The sequence below is a fragment of the Salvelinus alpinus genome, chromosome 17 (genome assembly GCF_045679555.1).
Source record: "Salvelinus alpinus chromosome 17, SLU_Salpinus.1, whole genome shotgun sequence".
In the NCBI taxonomy this organism is placed as follows: Eukaryota; Metazoa; Chordata; class Actinopteri; order Salmoniformes; family Salmonidae; genus Salvelinus; species Salvelinus alpinus.
Window position 1 is genome coordinate 17296678 of NC_092102.1, and position 12981 is coordinate 17309658.

The 12981-nt window shown below is 43.2% G+C and overlaps 1 protein-coding gene across 7 annotated transcripts in view; it reads right to left on the minus strand.

Annotated features, from left to right (window-relative positions):
- Positions 1-7906: 7906 nt before the first annotated feature.
- The window catches only part of LOC139542337 (pleckstrin homology domain-containing family G member 5-like), a 78129-nt gene continuing 73054 nt past the window's right edge, over positions 7907-12981 (minus strand). For 5 of the 7 annotated variants that reach the window (XM_071347628.1, XM_071347630.1, XM_071347627.1 and 2 more), the window contains 6 exons: positions 12666-12953; positions 12382-12501; positions 12023-12155; positions 11533-11788; positions 10257-11354; positions 7907-9988 (listed from right to left, as the gene is read on the minus strand). In XM_071347628.1, coding sequence (XP_071203729.1) covers positions 9979-9988; positions 10257-11354; positions 11533-11788; positions 12023-12155; positions 12382-12501; positions 12666-12953 — 1905 coding nt within the window. In that variant the 3' untranslated portion in view covers positions 7907-9978. Of the gene's footprint in view, positions 9989-10252; positions 11355-11532; positions 11789-12022; positions 12156-12381; positions 12502-12665; positions 12954-12981 lie in introns of those variants that run through there. The other 2 variants (XM_071347629.1, XM_071347633.1) reach the window with 1 other exon arrangement.

Below are 12981 nucleotides of genomic sequence, written 5' to 3' on the forward strand. Positions count from 1 at the left end.
TAGATGATCAGAAGTATGTGGACACCTGCCTGTCAAACATCTCATTCCAAAATTATGGGCATTAATATGGAGTTGGACCCCCCTTTGCTGCTATAACAGCCTCCACTCTTCTGGGAAGGCTTTCCACTAAATGTTGGAACATTGCTGCAGGGACTGTCTTTCTTTCAGCCACAAGTGCGTTAGTGAGGTCGGGCACTGATGTTGGGCGATTAGGCCTGGCTTGCAGTCGGCATTCCAATTCATCCCAAAGATGTTAGATGGGGTTGATGTCAGGGCTCTGTGCAGGCCAGTCAAGTTCTTCCACACCGATCTTTACACACCATTTCTGTATGGAACTCGCTTTGTGCACCGGTGCATTGTCATGCTGAAACAGGAAAGGTCCTTTTCCAAACTGTTGCCACAAAGTTGGAAGCACAGAATTGTGTAGAATGTCAGTAGCATTAATATTTCCCTTCACTGGAACTAAGGGGCCTAGCCCAAACCATAAAAAACAGCCCCAGACCATTATTCCTCCTCCACCAAACTTTACAGTTGGCACTATGCATTGGGGCAGGTAGCGTTCTCCTGACATCTGCCAAACCCAGATTTGTCCGTCGGTCTGCCAGATGGTGAAGCGTGATTCATCACTCCAAAGAACGTGTTTCCACTGCTCCAGAGTCCAATGGCGGCTAGCTTTACACCACTCCAGCTGACACTTGACATTGCGCATGTTGATCTTAGGCTTGTGTGCGGCTGCTCGGGTATGGAAACCCACTTCATGAAGCTCCCGACGAACAGTTCTTGTGCTGACGTTTCTTCCAGATGCAGTTTGGAACTCGGTAGTGAGTGTTACAACCGAGGACAGACGATTTTTACACACCACGCACTTCAGCACTCGGCAGTCCCGTTCTGCGAGCTTGTGTGGCTTACCACTTCGTGGCTGAGCAGTTGTTGCTCCTAGACATTTCCACTCCACAATAACAGCACTGACTGTTGACTGGGGCAGCTTTAGTAGGGCAAAAAGTTGACAAACTGACTTGTTGGAAAGGTGGCATCCTATGATGGTGTCATGTTAAAACACACTGAGCTCTTCAGTATGGCCATTCTACTGCCAATGTTTGTCTATGACGATCACATGGCTGTGTGCTCGATTGTATACACCTGTCAGCAACGGGTGTGGCTGAAATAGCCAAATCCACTTATTTGGGTGGGTTTCCACATACTTTTGTATATACAGTGTACTTAAGTATCAAAAGTAAAAGTATAAATAATTTCCATTTCCTTATATTAAGCAAACTAGATTGCACCATTTTCTTGTTTATTTTTGTTTACGGATAACAAGGGGCACACTCCAACACTTAGACATCATTTACAAATGAAACATTTGTGTTTAGTTAGTTCGCCAGATCAGAGGCAGTAGGAATGGCCAGGGATGTTCTCTTGATAAGTGTGTGAATTGGACCATTTTCCTGTCCTGTCCTGTGAAACATTCAAAATGTTACGAGTACTTTTGGGTGTCAGGGAAAATGTATGGAGTAAAAAGTACATTATTTTCTTTAGGAATGTAGTGAAGTAAAAGTTGTCAAAAATAGAAATAGTAAAGTAAAGTACAAATACCCCAAAAAACTACTTAAGTATTTTTACTACACCATTGTGGTGTAATGCAAAAACGGTGTTTGATCAGGGTGGATGTATAACGCAAACGTCTAGCAACCTGAAGGTTGCATGTTCAAATCTCATCAAGGACAATTTTAGCTAATTAGGAACTACTTACTACTTTTTAGCTACTTTGCAACTACTTACCATGTTAGCTAACTCTTCCTCTAACCCTAACCATTTTAGCTAACCTTTCACCTAACCAAATTTGTAACATATAACAAGTTATGCAAATTCGTAAGATATAATACAAATTGTAATTTGTTATATATCATACGAAATGGGTGATGGGCATCCACAAATTATTACATACCATATGAAACGTAACATATCATACTAAATGGAGTGTCTTGATTTACGTACAGAATAATACGAAATGCTCTGAGTCCAGGTTGTTTACCTGGGTGTGTAACCATACCCCACAGCAAAAGGGCCCATCCTGCTCAGTCAGAGCCCCAGTGTAGTGGATGGCTAGTGTCAGTTAAGGTATTATCCTTAAACACAATGTCAGATTAATTGTGTCAATGCATTCTGAATATTAAATGTGTTTGATTTACCCCAGTAATCTCACTCTCCCTTTTTCTCCACTTGTAGCGAGCTACTCTTTAAATTAATTTCTATTTCATTAAGAAATATGCTTGTGATTTCAATTTCATATGTTTTACCCATACAAAAAAATACAATATTGAGATGACAATAAGCTCCTTATAAACTGATACAATTATAGTCCCTAGTCCCTATTAATCTTGCATGTCATAAAAAAAATGTGAACCTTATGCTCTGCCATTTTAGAAAAACACCCTTTTTATGAGGGTCAAGAATGATGATCCGCTGACATATGTCATGTCTTTGTGTTGTAAAGTACCACACAGAAGCTGAGAACATATTTAATCACTTTGCCATTACTGAAATACACTGTGTGGAAGGTAAATCATAAGTAGCAATCATGTAATTACTTTGCTCACACTATGGAGCAATTTTGGATTTTTAACTTAGTCAGCTTAGGGATTCAAACCGCTAGGCTACCTGCTGGGATGTATGACCAGAAAGATTCCAGACCAGGAAATACACAGAGGGGGACCCATCACCTGTCGTTTAAACCTTCGGGGCCTTGAGGGGCCTCGTGGGGCCAGATATTAAGCTAGCTGTGGCCCTCTCAGTCTCCAATAACATGAAAGTCAATCAGTCTCTATCTAACTAATGGCAACGCGTGGCGGTGGCAGTGTATCGGTGCTGTGCTGGCTCTGATGGAGGGCAGCTGTTCACTATGACTAGCATGGTCATCCACCCCATATGGCTGCCACTTGTCTGCGGGCCTTTTCACAGCACAGACCTTGTAAACACTTTATTTCTCTGGCCCCCCCCCCACCTAGCTCTTCTGAAGGGGATGATGTTGATTAATGGGAATCGATGGTAGCGGTATTATCAAGCGGACAACCCATCATTTAAGCCCCTGCTGCCTCTACATCCAGCCAACCGGCCAGCCCTGGGTCTGGGTTACACCATCCAGAGAAAACTGGCTGAGAGAGGAAGGGAGAGAGAGCTTAGAAAGGGGATTGTTTAGACAGACAATGGTGTCTACCTGATTTTAATCCCGGCTCCAAAAGAGCATAGGGATTGGCAGAGTTTAATAAATGAAAGTGCTCTCCATAATCGGGATTTGCGCAAAGTGCCCCTTTGTGTTAATCTGACATTTTTTACAGCATGCTTTTTGACATCTGTCACAGGGAGGAGTGCTCACATGCCCCAGCTGCTTGGAACTAAACAGAACAACCAGGATGATAATACTGTACATTTAAAAGGATCTCATCATAGACAATGCATCCACAATCCCATATACAGTATAGTGTTGGGAAGTATTCCAACATTGAAGAAAAACTCATCAAATTTAGGAAAGCGTGAAAATGCCTTCTTTCAAACATTTAGTCCTATATTTAAGTAATTTCTCGACAAATTAATTTTGTACCAACAGTATCTGAGAATCCAACCTGATTAAAGTACAGTAACATTAAACACTTTCTATGCAATGTCTTTCACCTTAGACTTTGATTGTGAAGATGAGCACACCAGAGTACAGTGTCCAGAGAGCAGCCAGCCACCATAAACTACTACAAGCAGTGTACCACAACCACAACATATGAAGATGAGTTTATTTAGCTGGGATTGTTTAATTACTTTGTGGTTCAAAATGAAAGCTGCATTTCAATAATTAAAGTCCAGCGTATCAGCGCTAAAGCATAAAATGTTGGAAATAAAATCAAGGATTACAACATTAAATCCCACAGGGCCAGATGTGAGCACGGGAGGGGCCACTGCCCACTGACAAACCGGATTCTGGATCAGATTAAGACTAGGGACAATCCCAGAGGGGCCATGGGGCCTTTCCAATGCGGATTAGGGGCATGTGTGGAATCAACATGCTGTAATCCACCGATTAGCTGATAATCACCTGTAAATACACCTTGGTCTGCGCACACTACAGACAGGACAGGACAGGACCAGCCTTTCCTGGAAGTGTGTGTGTGTGTGTGTGTGTGTGTGTGTGTGTGTGTGTGTGTGTGTGTGTGTGTGTGTGTGTGTGTGTGTGCGTGTGCGTGTGTGTAGGCTTACATATTTCCTGCCATACCTCTGGAAGGTCTGCCACACATGCGTGGACCGTGAACCACTATTCAAAGCTGAGAAGAAGTTCTGAGGAGAAGGAGAGGCCAGTCAACCAGATGTATATAGCATTACCTCATCAGGAGTTCAGACCTGTTCAGCAGGAGTTGCCTCTGTAAAGACTGGCCAGTATAAAATAAGAACATCTTGGTTATTAAATAAGGGCTAGATTCAATCCGTAGTGAGGAAGATCTGTGTTATAGCGCGATTTAAATGTTAAGGTCATTTCCAATTGAGCTGACGTATGCAGCGTTTACCGTCAGTGCAGTCTCCGCAAATGCAGGAACATTGACTTTAATTTTCAACTGCACTATAGCAGGTATCTTCCGCTCTACGAATTTAATCAAATTTAATTTAGTCTAGGCCTGGTCCCAGATCAGTGCTTTTCACTATTCCATTGTTATTGCCGAGCATTCCTTAAGGAGTTGGCAAGAGAGCAACAGAAACAGACTGGCACCCAGGCTAACGCAACACCACAGATCCAATGCTTTCTTCAACCTGTCACACCAACCGTAGAAAACGGCAGCATCAGTTATACTTTGAAAATGTATTCGGAGGCTTTTAGATGATCTTATGCGTAATACGAGGATCCAAGAGGTTGTAGTAAAGGGTACAGCATATCATATCCAAGCAATAGAATACTGGATGTACACCTCGTAAAAAGTATAGGCTTACATCAATAGAAGAGGTATTGTGTTATGTACCATAAGCTTAACTGGGTCTGTATCGAGAGGTCAAATTGTGTGTGAATGATGCAAACACAATATACTGAACAAAAATATAAACGCAACATGTAAAGTGTTGGTCCCATGTTTCATGAGCTGAAATAAAAGATCCCATACATTTTCCATAAACAAGCTTATTTCTCTCAAATTTTGTGCACAAATTTGTTTACATCCCTGCTAGCGAGGATTTCTGCTTTGCCAAGATAATCCATCCACCTGACAGGTGTGGCATATCAAGAAGCTGATTAAACAGCATGATCATTACCTTATGCTGGGCACCTTGTGCTGGGACCAATAAAAGGCCACTCTAAAATGTGCAGTTTTGTCAAACAACACAACGCCACAGATGTCTCAAGTTTTGAGGGAGCGTGCAATTGGCATGCTGACTGCAGGAATGTCCACCAGATCTGTTGCCAGAGAATTTTATGATTATTTCTCTACCATAAGCCGCCTCCAATGTCATTTTAGAGAATTTGGCAGTACGTTCAAACGGACTCACAACTGCAGACCAGGTGTAACCACACCAGCCCAGGACCTCCACATCCGACTTCTACACCTGCAGGATCGTCTGAGACCAGCCATCCGGACAGCTGATGAAACTGAGGAGTATTTCTGTCTGTAATAAAGCCCTTTTGTGGGGAAACACTAATTTTGATTGGCTGGGCCTGGCTCCACAGTGGGTGGGCCTATGCCCGCCCAGGCCCACCCATCACTGCGCCCCTGCCCAGTCATGTGAAATCCATTGATTAGGGCCTAATGAATATATTTCAATTGACTGATTTCCTTATATGAACTGTAACTCAGTAAAATTTTTGAAATTGTTGCATGATGAGTTTTTATTTTTGTTCAGTGCCTTCAGAAAGTATTCATACCCCTTGATTTATTCCACATTTTGTTGTTACAGCCTGAATTCAAAATGGATTAAATATAATTTTTTCACTCATCTACACACAATACCCAATAAGGACAAAGTGAAAACATGTTTTCTAAATTATTGCAAATGTATTGAAAATGAAATCCAGAAATATGTCATTTACATAAGAATTCACACCCATGAGTCAATACATGTCAGAATCACGTTTGGCAGAGATTACAGCTGTGAGTCTTTCTGGGTAAGTCTCAAAGAGCTTTGCACACCTGGATTGTACAATATTTGCCTATTATTTGTCAAATTGGTTGTTGATCGTTGCTAGACAAACATTTTCAAGTCTGGCCATAGATTTTCAAGCAGATCTAAGTCAAAACTGTAACTCAGCCACTCAGGAACATTAATTGTCTTGTTGGTAAACAACTCCAGTGTAGATTTGGCCCTGTGTTTTAGGTTATTGTCCTGCTGAAAGGTGAATTCATCTCCCAGTGTCTGGTGAAAAGCAGACTGTACCAGGTTTTCCTCTAGGATTCTGTTTATTTTTTATCCTGAAAAACTCCCCAGTCCTTAATGATTAAAAGCATACCCATAACATGATGCAGCCACCACTATGCTTGAAAATATGGAGAGTGGTACTGTGTTGTATTGGATCTGCCCCAAACATAACAATTTTGTATTCAGGACAAAAAGTGAATTGCTTTGGCAAATATTTTGCAGTATTGCTTTAGTGCCCTGTTACAAACAGGATGCATGTTTTGGAATATGTATATTCTGTACAGGCTTCATTTTCACTCTGTAATTTAGGTTCGTTTTGTGGAGTAACTACAATGTTGTTGATCCATCCTCTGTTTTGTCCTATCACAACCATTGTAACTGTTTTAAAGTCACCATTGGCTTCACTGTGAAATCCCTGAGCAGTTTCCTTCCTCTCTGGCAAGTGAGTTAGGAAGGATGTCTGTATCTTTGTAGTGACTGGCTGTATTGATACACCATCCAAAGTTGAATTAATAACTTCACCATGCTCAAAGGGATATTCCGTGTCTGAATATTTGCCTGTTGGACAGGGTCCCCACCATCTATCAATAGGTGCCCTTCTTTGCGAGGCATTGGAAAACCTCCCTGGTCTTTGTGGTTGAATCTGTGTTTGAAATTCACTGCTCGACTGAGGGACCTTACAGATAATTGCATGTATGGGGTACAGAGATGAGGTTGTCATTCAAAAATCATGTTAAATATTCTTACAACTTATTTGACTTGTTAAGTGCATTCTTACTCTTGAACGTTTGGCTTGACATAAAGGGTTTGAATACTTGATTCAAGACAATTCAGAATACATTTGTAAAAAATTCTAAAAACATAATTCCACTTTGACATTATGGGGTATTGTGTGTAGGCCAGTGACCAAAAAGCAAAATTTTTAATTCAGGCTGTAGCATAACAAAATCTGTGAAAAGTGAAGGAGTGTGAATACTTTCCGAAGGCACTGTATAATGTAGTACCACAAAGATAATTAATGCCATCTACTGGCAGTTTATAATACATACATGTGAAGTTACTTGCTAGTCCAGGTGCACTAGGCTGTGATTTGACTCCATTTCAGTCATTTGAGACACAGCCCACCCATAACTGTTCATTAACAACATAAAGTCAGACTCCTCATATTTTGTGGTTAAAATGCTAATTTATTTAGTGATATAATAATAATAATTTGGTGGGTGCTTATATTTGTCCTAATTCACACATACAAGTGTGTATTAATACGCACGTGTGAATTGGAAATGTGTCTTTTGCATATCCCACTCTCCCTGAGACACCTTCAGAGACTCGAGTCACGGCCCGGGTCTGCCATTATCAACGGCGACCCTGGACCAACTAGGGTCAAGTGTCTTGCTCAAAGGCACAAGTTGACCTTTTGCTTACTTTCCCAACGCTCTAACCGCTAGGCTACCTGATGCCCTGCAAAAAAAAGGTAATATCCATGGTGTATTTCACTACACACAACGTACTCTAAAGCAAAATGTTTGATGATGCTTTTTTTATTTGGTAAGACACTTAAGAGACATTCCTGAAAGGGAGATCAAATAGTTTTGGTTCATAGCAGATTCATCATGCCTGATATGAAAAACAAGAAACGAAATATTAAGTCTACACCAACACAAAATGTACAAGTCATGAAATCAAACAATATTTTATATATAAAACATGGCAAGCTTAATAAATATTACAAATAAACAAAAACTGGTAAAGTAAACAAATGTTAAACTATTTGGTTTGGGCAATATTTGACAAGGAGGGGTTTAGAGAACGCATATTAAACCATCAATAAAAAACAAGCTGAATGTCAGTTTGACCACGTTAATGAACTATGGTGTTCAGTGCTCCCGCCAAATCACTTCTATTAGTGTGGACAGAAACACATTCAAAGAAAACCGATTCACAAACAATATGCAACCCCAAACCGTTGCTCAGTCTCTTTAAGTTATTGTATTGTGTTAATGCGTTACATTAAAGAAACACAAAATATGCAATGTCTCAAAAGGTGTTCCAAGCTCATTGTTACATGGAATATTGTTTTTTGTGTGTGTAGACTGCTCTTTTACAAATCACGACATTCTAACTTGCATTTGTTCCATGTAGGTTGCAGGTTGTGAGTGCATGCTCAAATCTTTCTACATTAGTGTAGTCATGTTCCCCGAAACAACTCCATTCCACCTAATAACCAAGGGTTAATCTTTCTGCTTCTAAACACTAAAGAACGGAAAACCATTTCATTATCTTAGTCTTTGTAGTTAAATCATACCACCACTATTGATTGACAAAAATTGCTTCAGCACAGTAGAAAATATAAAGCCCAGAATTTACTCTGTCTATTCTAATCTTAGATGCGGCAATTTTGAAAATAAATTGTTGGCTCTGTGCGTTTGAAAATACACAGCAGTTGATAACACAATATGTGGTTGTTACTTGAACACTGTTTTTTCATGTATACCTTTAGTTTGATATCTACTTGGTTCTCAGGTCTTAACATCGTTGGGTATGTTACTCAAAGAGGATGAACACCATGACGGGAATCATTTTGATTCAATCAGGAGTTTAGGACAATGTATCATTCACATACAGACACACCCACAATACACACCCAGACAGACACACACACAACTAATTCTAAGTGTCCATTGTGAATGTAAAGTCATCCCCTTAGTGATTAGTCTATTTAACAAAGATACAATTGTGCAACATTTATTGTTTGCATCAAAGCAAACCAGGAGTAGAACATATACCAGGCCATCCTAGTTGCTGCAATTCACCAAACACATTTTAGAGAGCAATTTTTTTCTGACATTGTGCCCCTTTTCTTTTCTTTTAATTACTTAAAGGTGCATTCTCCAACTTTTGCATCATTTCAGCCAGTAGTTTGAAAGTGGTGCTCATGAGCCAAAAGCGGTCCCCATTTTTTGAGTACTACGTCATCCAATTGTGTACTGTGTCATCCATCTCGTGATATATTACACATTTTGCAATTTATATGATATCATTCGAATGTTGCAATTTGAGCAAAATATGTTATGAACTTGGATCCCGGAGTGCATCTTTAAGAGTTAAGAGTGTTTGGGCCACCCAAGCCTTTCCTAGATCTTCTCTGGTCCACTCCGGTCCATTGCAGAGAGAAGCAGGCAGATCTATGCCGGGACAACCCCTCTTTCAGTCTCGTTTTAGAGGGTAGGCCCGATAGGGTGTTACCCTACACCAGTAACTGTCCAGTCCACTGTCCACCCAAAGGTCCCAGCCTCAGCTCCCCTCGACGCTCTGTTCGTCCGTTACAAAGTGCAAGCAGTTAAATGTCTCTTTGCCTTTTCCCTCCCATCCCACACAATAAACTGAAACCAAATGCAACATCAAAGAATATTCTTATTGTCTGATTGCAAAACCGTGCAGCAGACACTGTCCAACAGGCAATGGAAAGGGAGAAGGCAGCTTGAGAGAGTGCATTTGTGTCACAAGGAATTCAGTCCCCTCTACGCAGACTCCATAGAGTGTGGTTCCTCTTCGTGGTCAGGTTGCCACTAGTTGGTTGGTTGTCTGCCAGAGTGGTTACACCTCCCTAGAAACAGAAAACACACAACAGAGATTGATTACCACAAGGCCTTTGATATTGTATAGAGTAAAAGGTAAATTATCCTGAAGATAATTTCTTTATTAGAACTTTGGCTGAAAGAGTTCCTCTGTGGGTTCTACTTTGGTAGTGATTGTAAATAACCATAGCTTGCATTGTGTCAACTTGGCAGAATTTAATAGAACACATGGAAGCCCAAAGAGCACATCCAGGTGTATAGACATGATACCCATGTATAAAGTGAGATGTGACTTACGATGCAGTGAGAGTAGAGTTGAGCACTAGGGTGGTGCGTATCCTATAGAGCTGGGCTAGGGTCAGCTTCTTGTGCTGATGGGTCTTCCTTCTTTTGGGCGACGACTGCTTCTCTGGGCAACCGGCTGTGAACGACTCACTGCACTTCCCCCCCTGTCCTCCAGAGGGCGCCACCACCATCTCCCCATCTGAGCTGCTGCTGTCAGCCTGGCTATTGCTGCCTTCACAGGCCTCAGCTGCAGCCAGAGCCCTCTGGACCTGCCGGGCCTCTGCCTTCCTCAGGGTGTCACAGAGATTACCAGAAGGCATGCTCATACTCAGGAAGTCCTCATACTCAGGCTCTGAGTCTTGGTCAGTCTGAAACAGCCCAGTAAGGTCGTGGGCTGATAGACTCTTACTGTGGACCAGGCATTCCGCCCTCTCGCTCCTGTGTTCTGATTGGTCCTGGGCTGTAAGGCTGCGGGTTTGTATCCGGGAGACAGGTGCATTGTCGCGGAAACGCTGCAAAAGGTTGTCCTCTGAAAGGGACTTGATGTTCAGGCTCTGGAGGCAGCGGAGGCGGGCCGTAACCGGGGGGCGTCGCCGAGGCTTCAAAGACTGAACCACTGACAGCTGGGAACCAACAGAGGTTGAATCCTCCTCCTCTTCCTTCTCCACCAGTTTCATTACCACCTTTTCGTTCTCCATTTCCACCTCCACCTCGTGGCCCTCTATCTCTCCCTCCTCTTCAGTCTCCTCTCCCTTGCTCTGGCCTGGTCGTGTCTGTAGGTCCAGCTCTCTCAGTAGGGACTCTGGGGAGAGGGTACCGTAGGCACTGTCCATGGACAGAGAGCGACACTGAGGCTCCAGCTCAACCTCCCCTCCCTCCATAACACCCTCCTGCTCTGGCTCAGGGTCCCGGTCGGCAAGGTTGTCCTGGGGGCTGGCAGGGTTGCAGTGCAGGGGCTCAGGCCCAGTAGGTGGGGTAACTGTGCCCGAGTCTAGGCTCTTTTCTAAAGGTCCTCCTGAGTCTGTGCTTGTGGCAGAGGGGTTTTGGTGCTCCCCTGAATCCTCTCCTATGTCCATGACTGACAGGGTCTCTGTGGAGCAATCCGAATGACTGGAAGAGAAAGACACCAAAACGTTAGAATGATGAGAATGGTTCTAGTAATATAAACACTAACAATAAATGATCATGTTCACATGAAATAATCTTTGCACAGATCCGATCAACATCTACAGTGTCCTTATAGAAGAATGAAGCTCTACTATGTCTAAGTCGTTGTTCGGGTTTGTACCTTGGTCCCTGCTGATCTTTGTTCCTCATGCAGGGGGAGCTGCTCTTGTTTTCCTCCTCCTCTTCCTCTCCACATAGACGGCGCTGTAGGGTGACCTGCTGCCTGAGAACCTCCTCAGTCCGCATTCTCTGGAGCTGGTTCTGGACGTTGCAGATGGCGTCAACCCAGCTTCGCCCCTGGGCGGCGCTGTTGGCCTGGAAAGTGTAGGCTGCCACGGCGCTCTTGAACTCATTGAGGTAGATGAGAATGAAGGAGCCTATAGTAAGAGAGAACAGCTAATCAAAACATGTTTCTCAAGCATTTGCTTGAGCCTGTCTGCAGTGCCAGATGGGAAGGAACATCACTTTCAAGAGTTTTGTAGTGGTTCCATTGTGCCAGACATGCTTAACATGTGGTTCCATTGTGCCAGACATCAAGCACAGCTGAAGTATGTGAAAGAAAACAAATACCTTGAACCCTGGTTTAAATGTAGCTGCATGCTGGTACTCACCAGGGTCCTTGAGTTCTTTGCAGACAACATTGTGGATGAGGAGGGGCTGTCTGATCACCTTGACCTTCTCTAACCTCTTCACTGGTTTGGTGATGAGCAGCAGGTCTGTGAACAGGAAGCAGTACACCTCCATCTGTGGGAAGGATGGGGAATTGCTTCCAGGTCAATTTCAGGTCACTTGTCATCATTCTAGTACAATAACTAGGCTAAATCAAATAAGGAAATATTATGAAAATAATTTGCTCCCCAATCACCCTGGTCATTGACATATTCTATCACAATGACAATGGGTAGTTCTCAGCCTGCGACAGTTATAATGAGATAAAAGCAGTTACAAAGTAGCCCAGCCAGACTCTTACCCTGCTGTCTTTGCCCTCCTTCATGCGCAGTGCCGCCTCCAAATGGAGCTGTCTGGTCTCCTCTGGTGATGTGCCTCTCATAGGAGCCATCAGGTCGAAGCGGTTGAACTCACGCAGGATCTAAGGAGAGAGACAAGAAGAAGAAGAAGAGTTACACACCAAGCAGAAACACGTTGCACAATTTCAACCCGGACTAAAAATCTAATTCAATAGAGATTCTAGTCTAGCAGTAGACTTGCAGCAGTATATCCAGGAAGCCAGCCCTGAGTGTGGTGAGTGCCCACCTTCTCCAACTCCTCGCTGCTCCCCTCCACTGCTTCGTAGGAGTCGATGCGTCCAGAGATGGCGGCTAGCTTCTGCTGCTCCTCCCGCTGGCGCATCCGAGAGTCCACGCTGTTGATGAAGCCCTCCACACACACCACCATTCCGCTGACGGCGTCGCGGGACGGCGAGTCGTCAGTCTTCTTGAGGACAGCCTTCAGCAGTAGGGGGTACTTGGTGAGTCTCTGGTGAGGCTTGGCCAGCATGTCAGCCAGCTTCAGCCGGTTACACTGCTTATGAGTCTCAGCCCACTGCGCAGGGGAGAGAGAGACCAGGAGT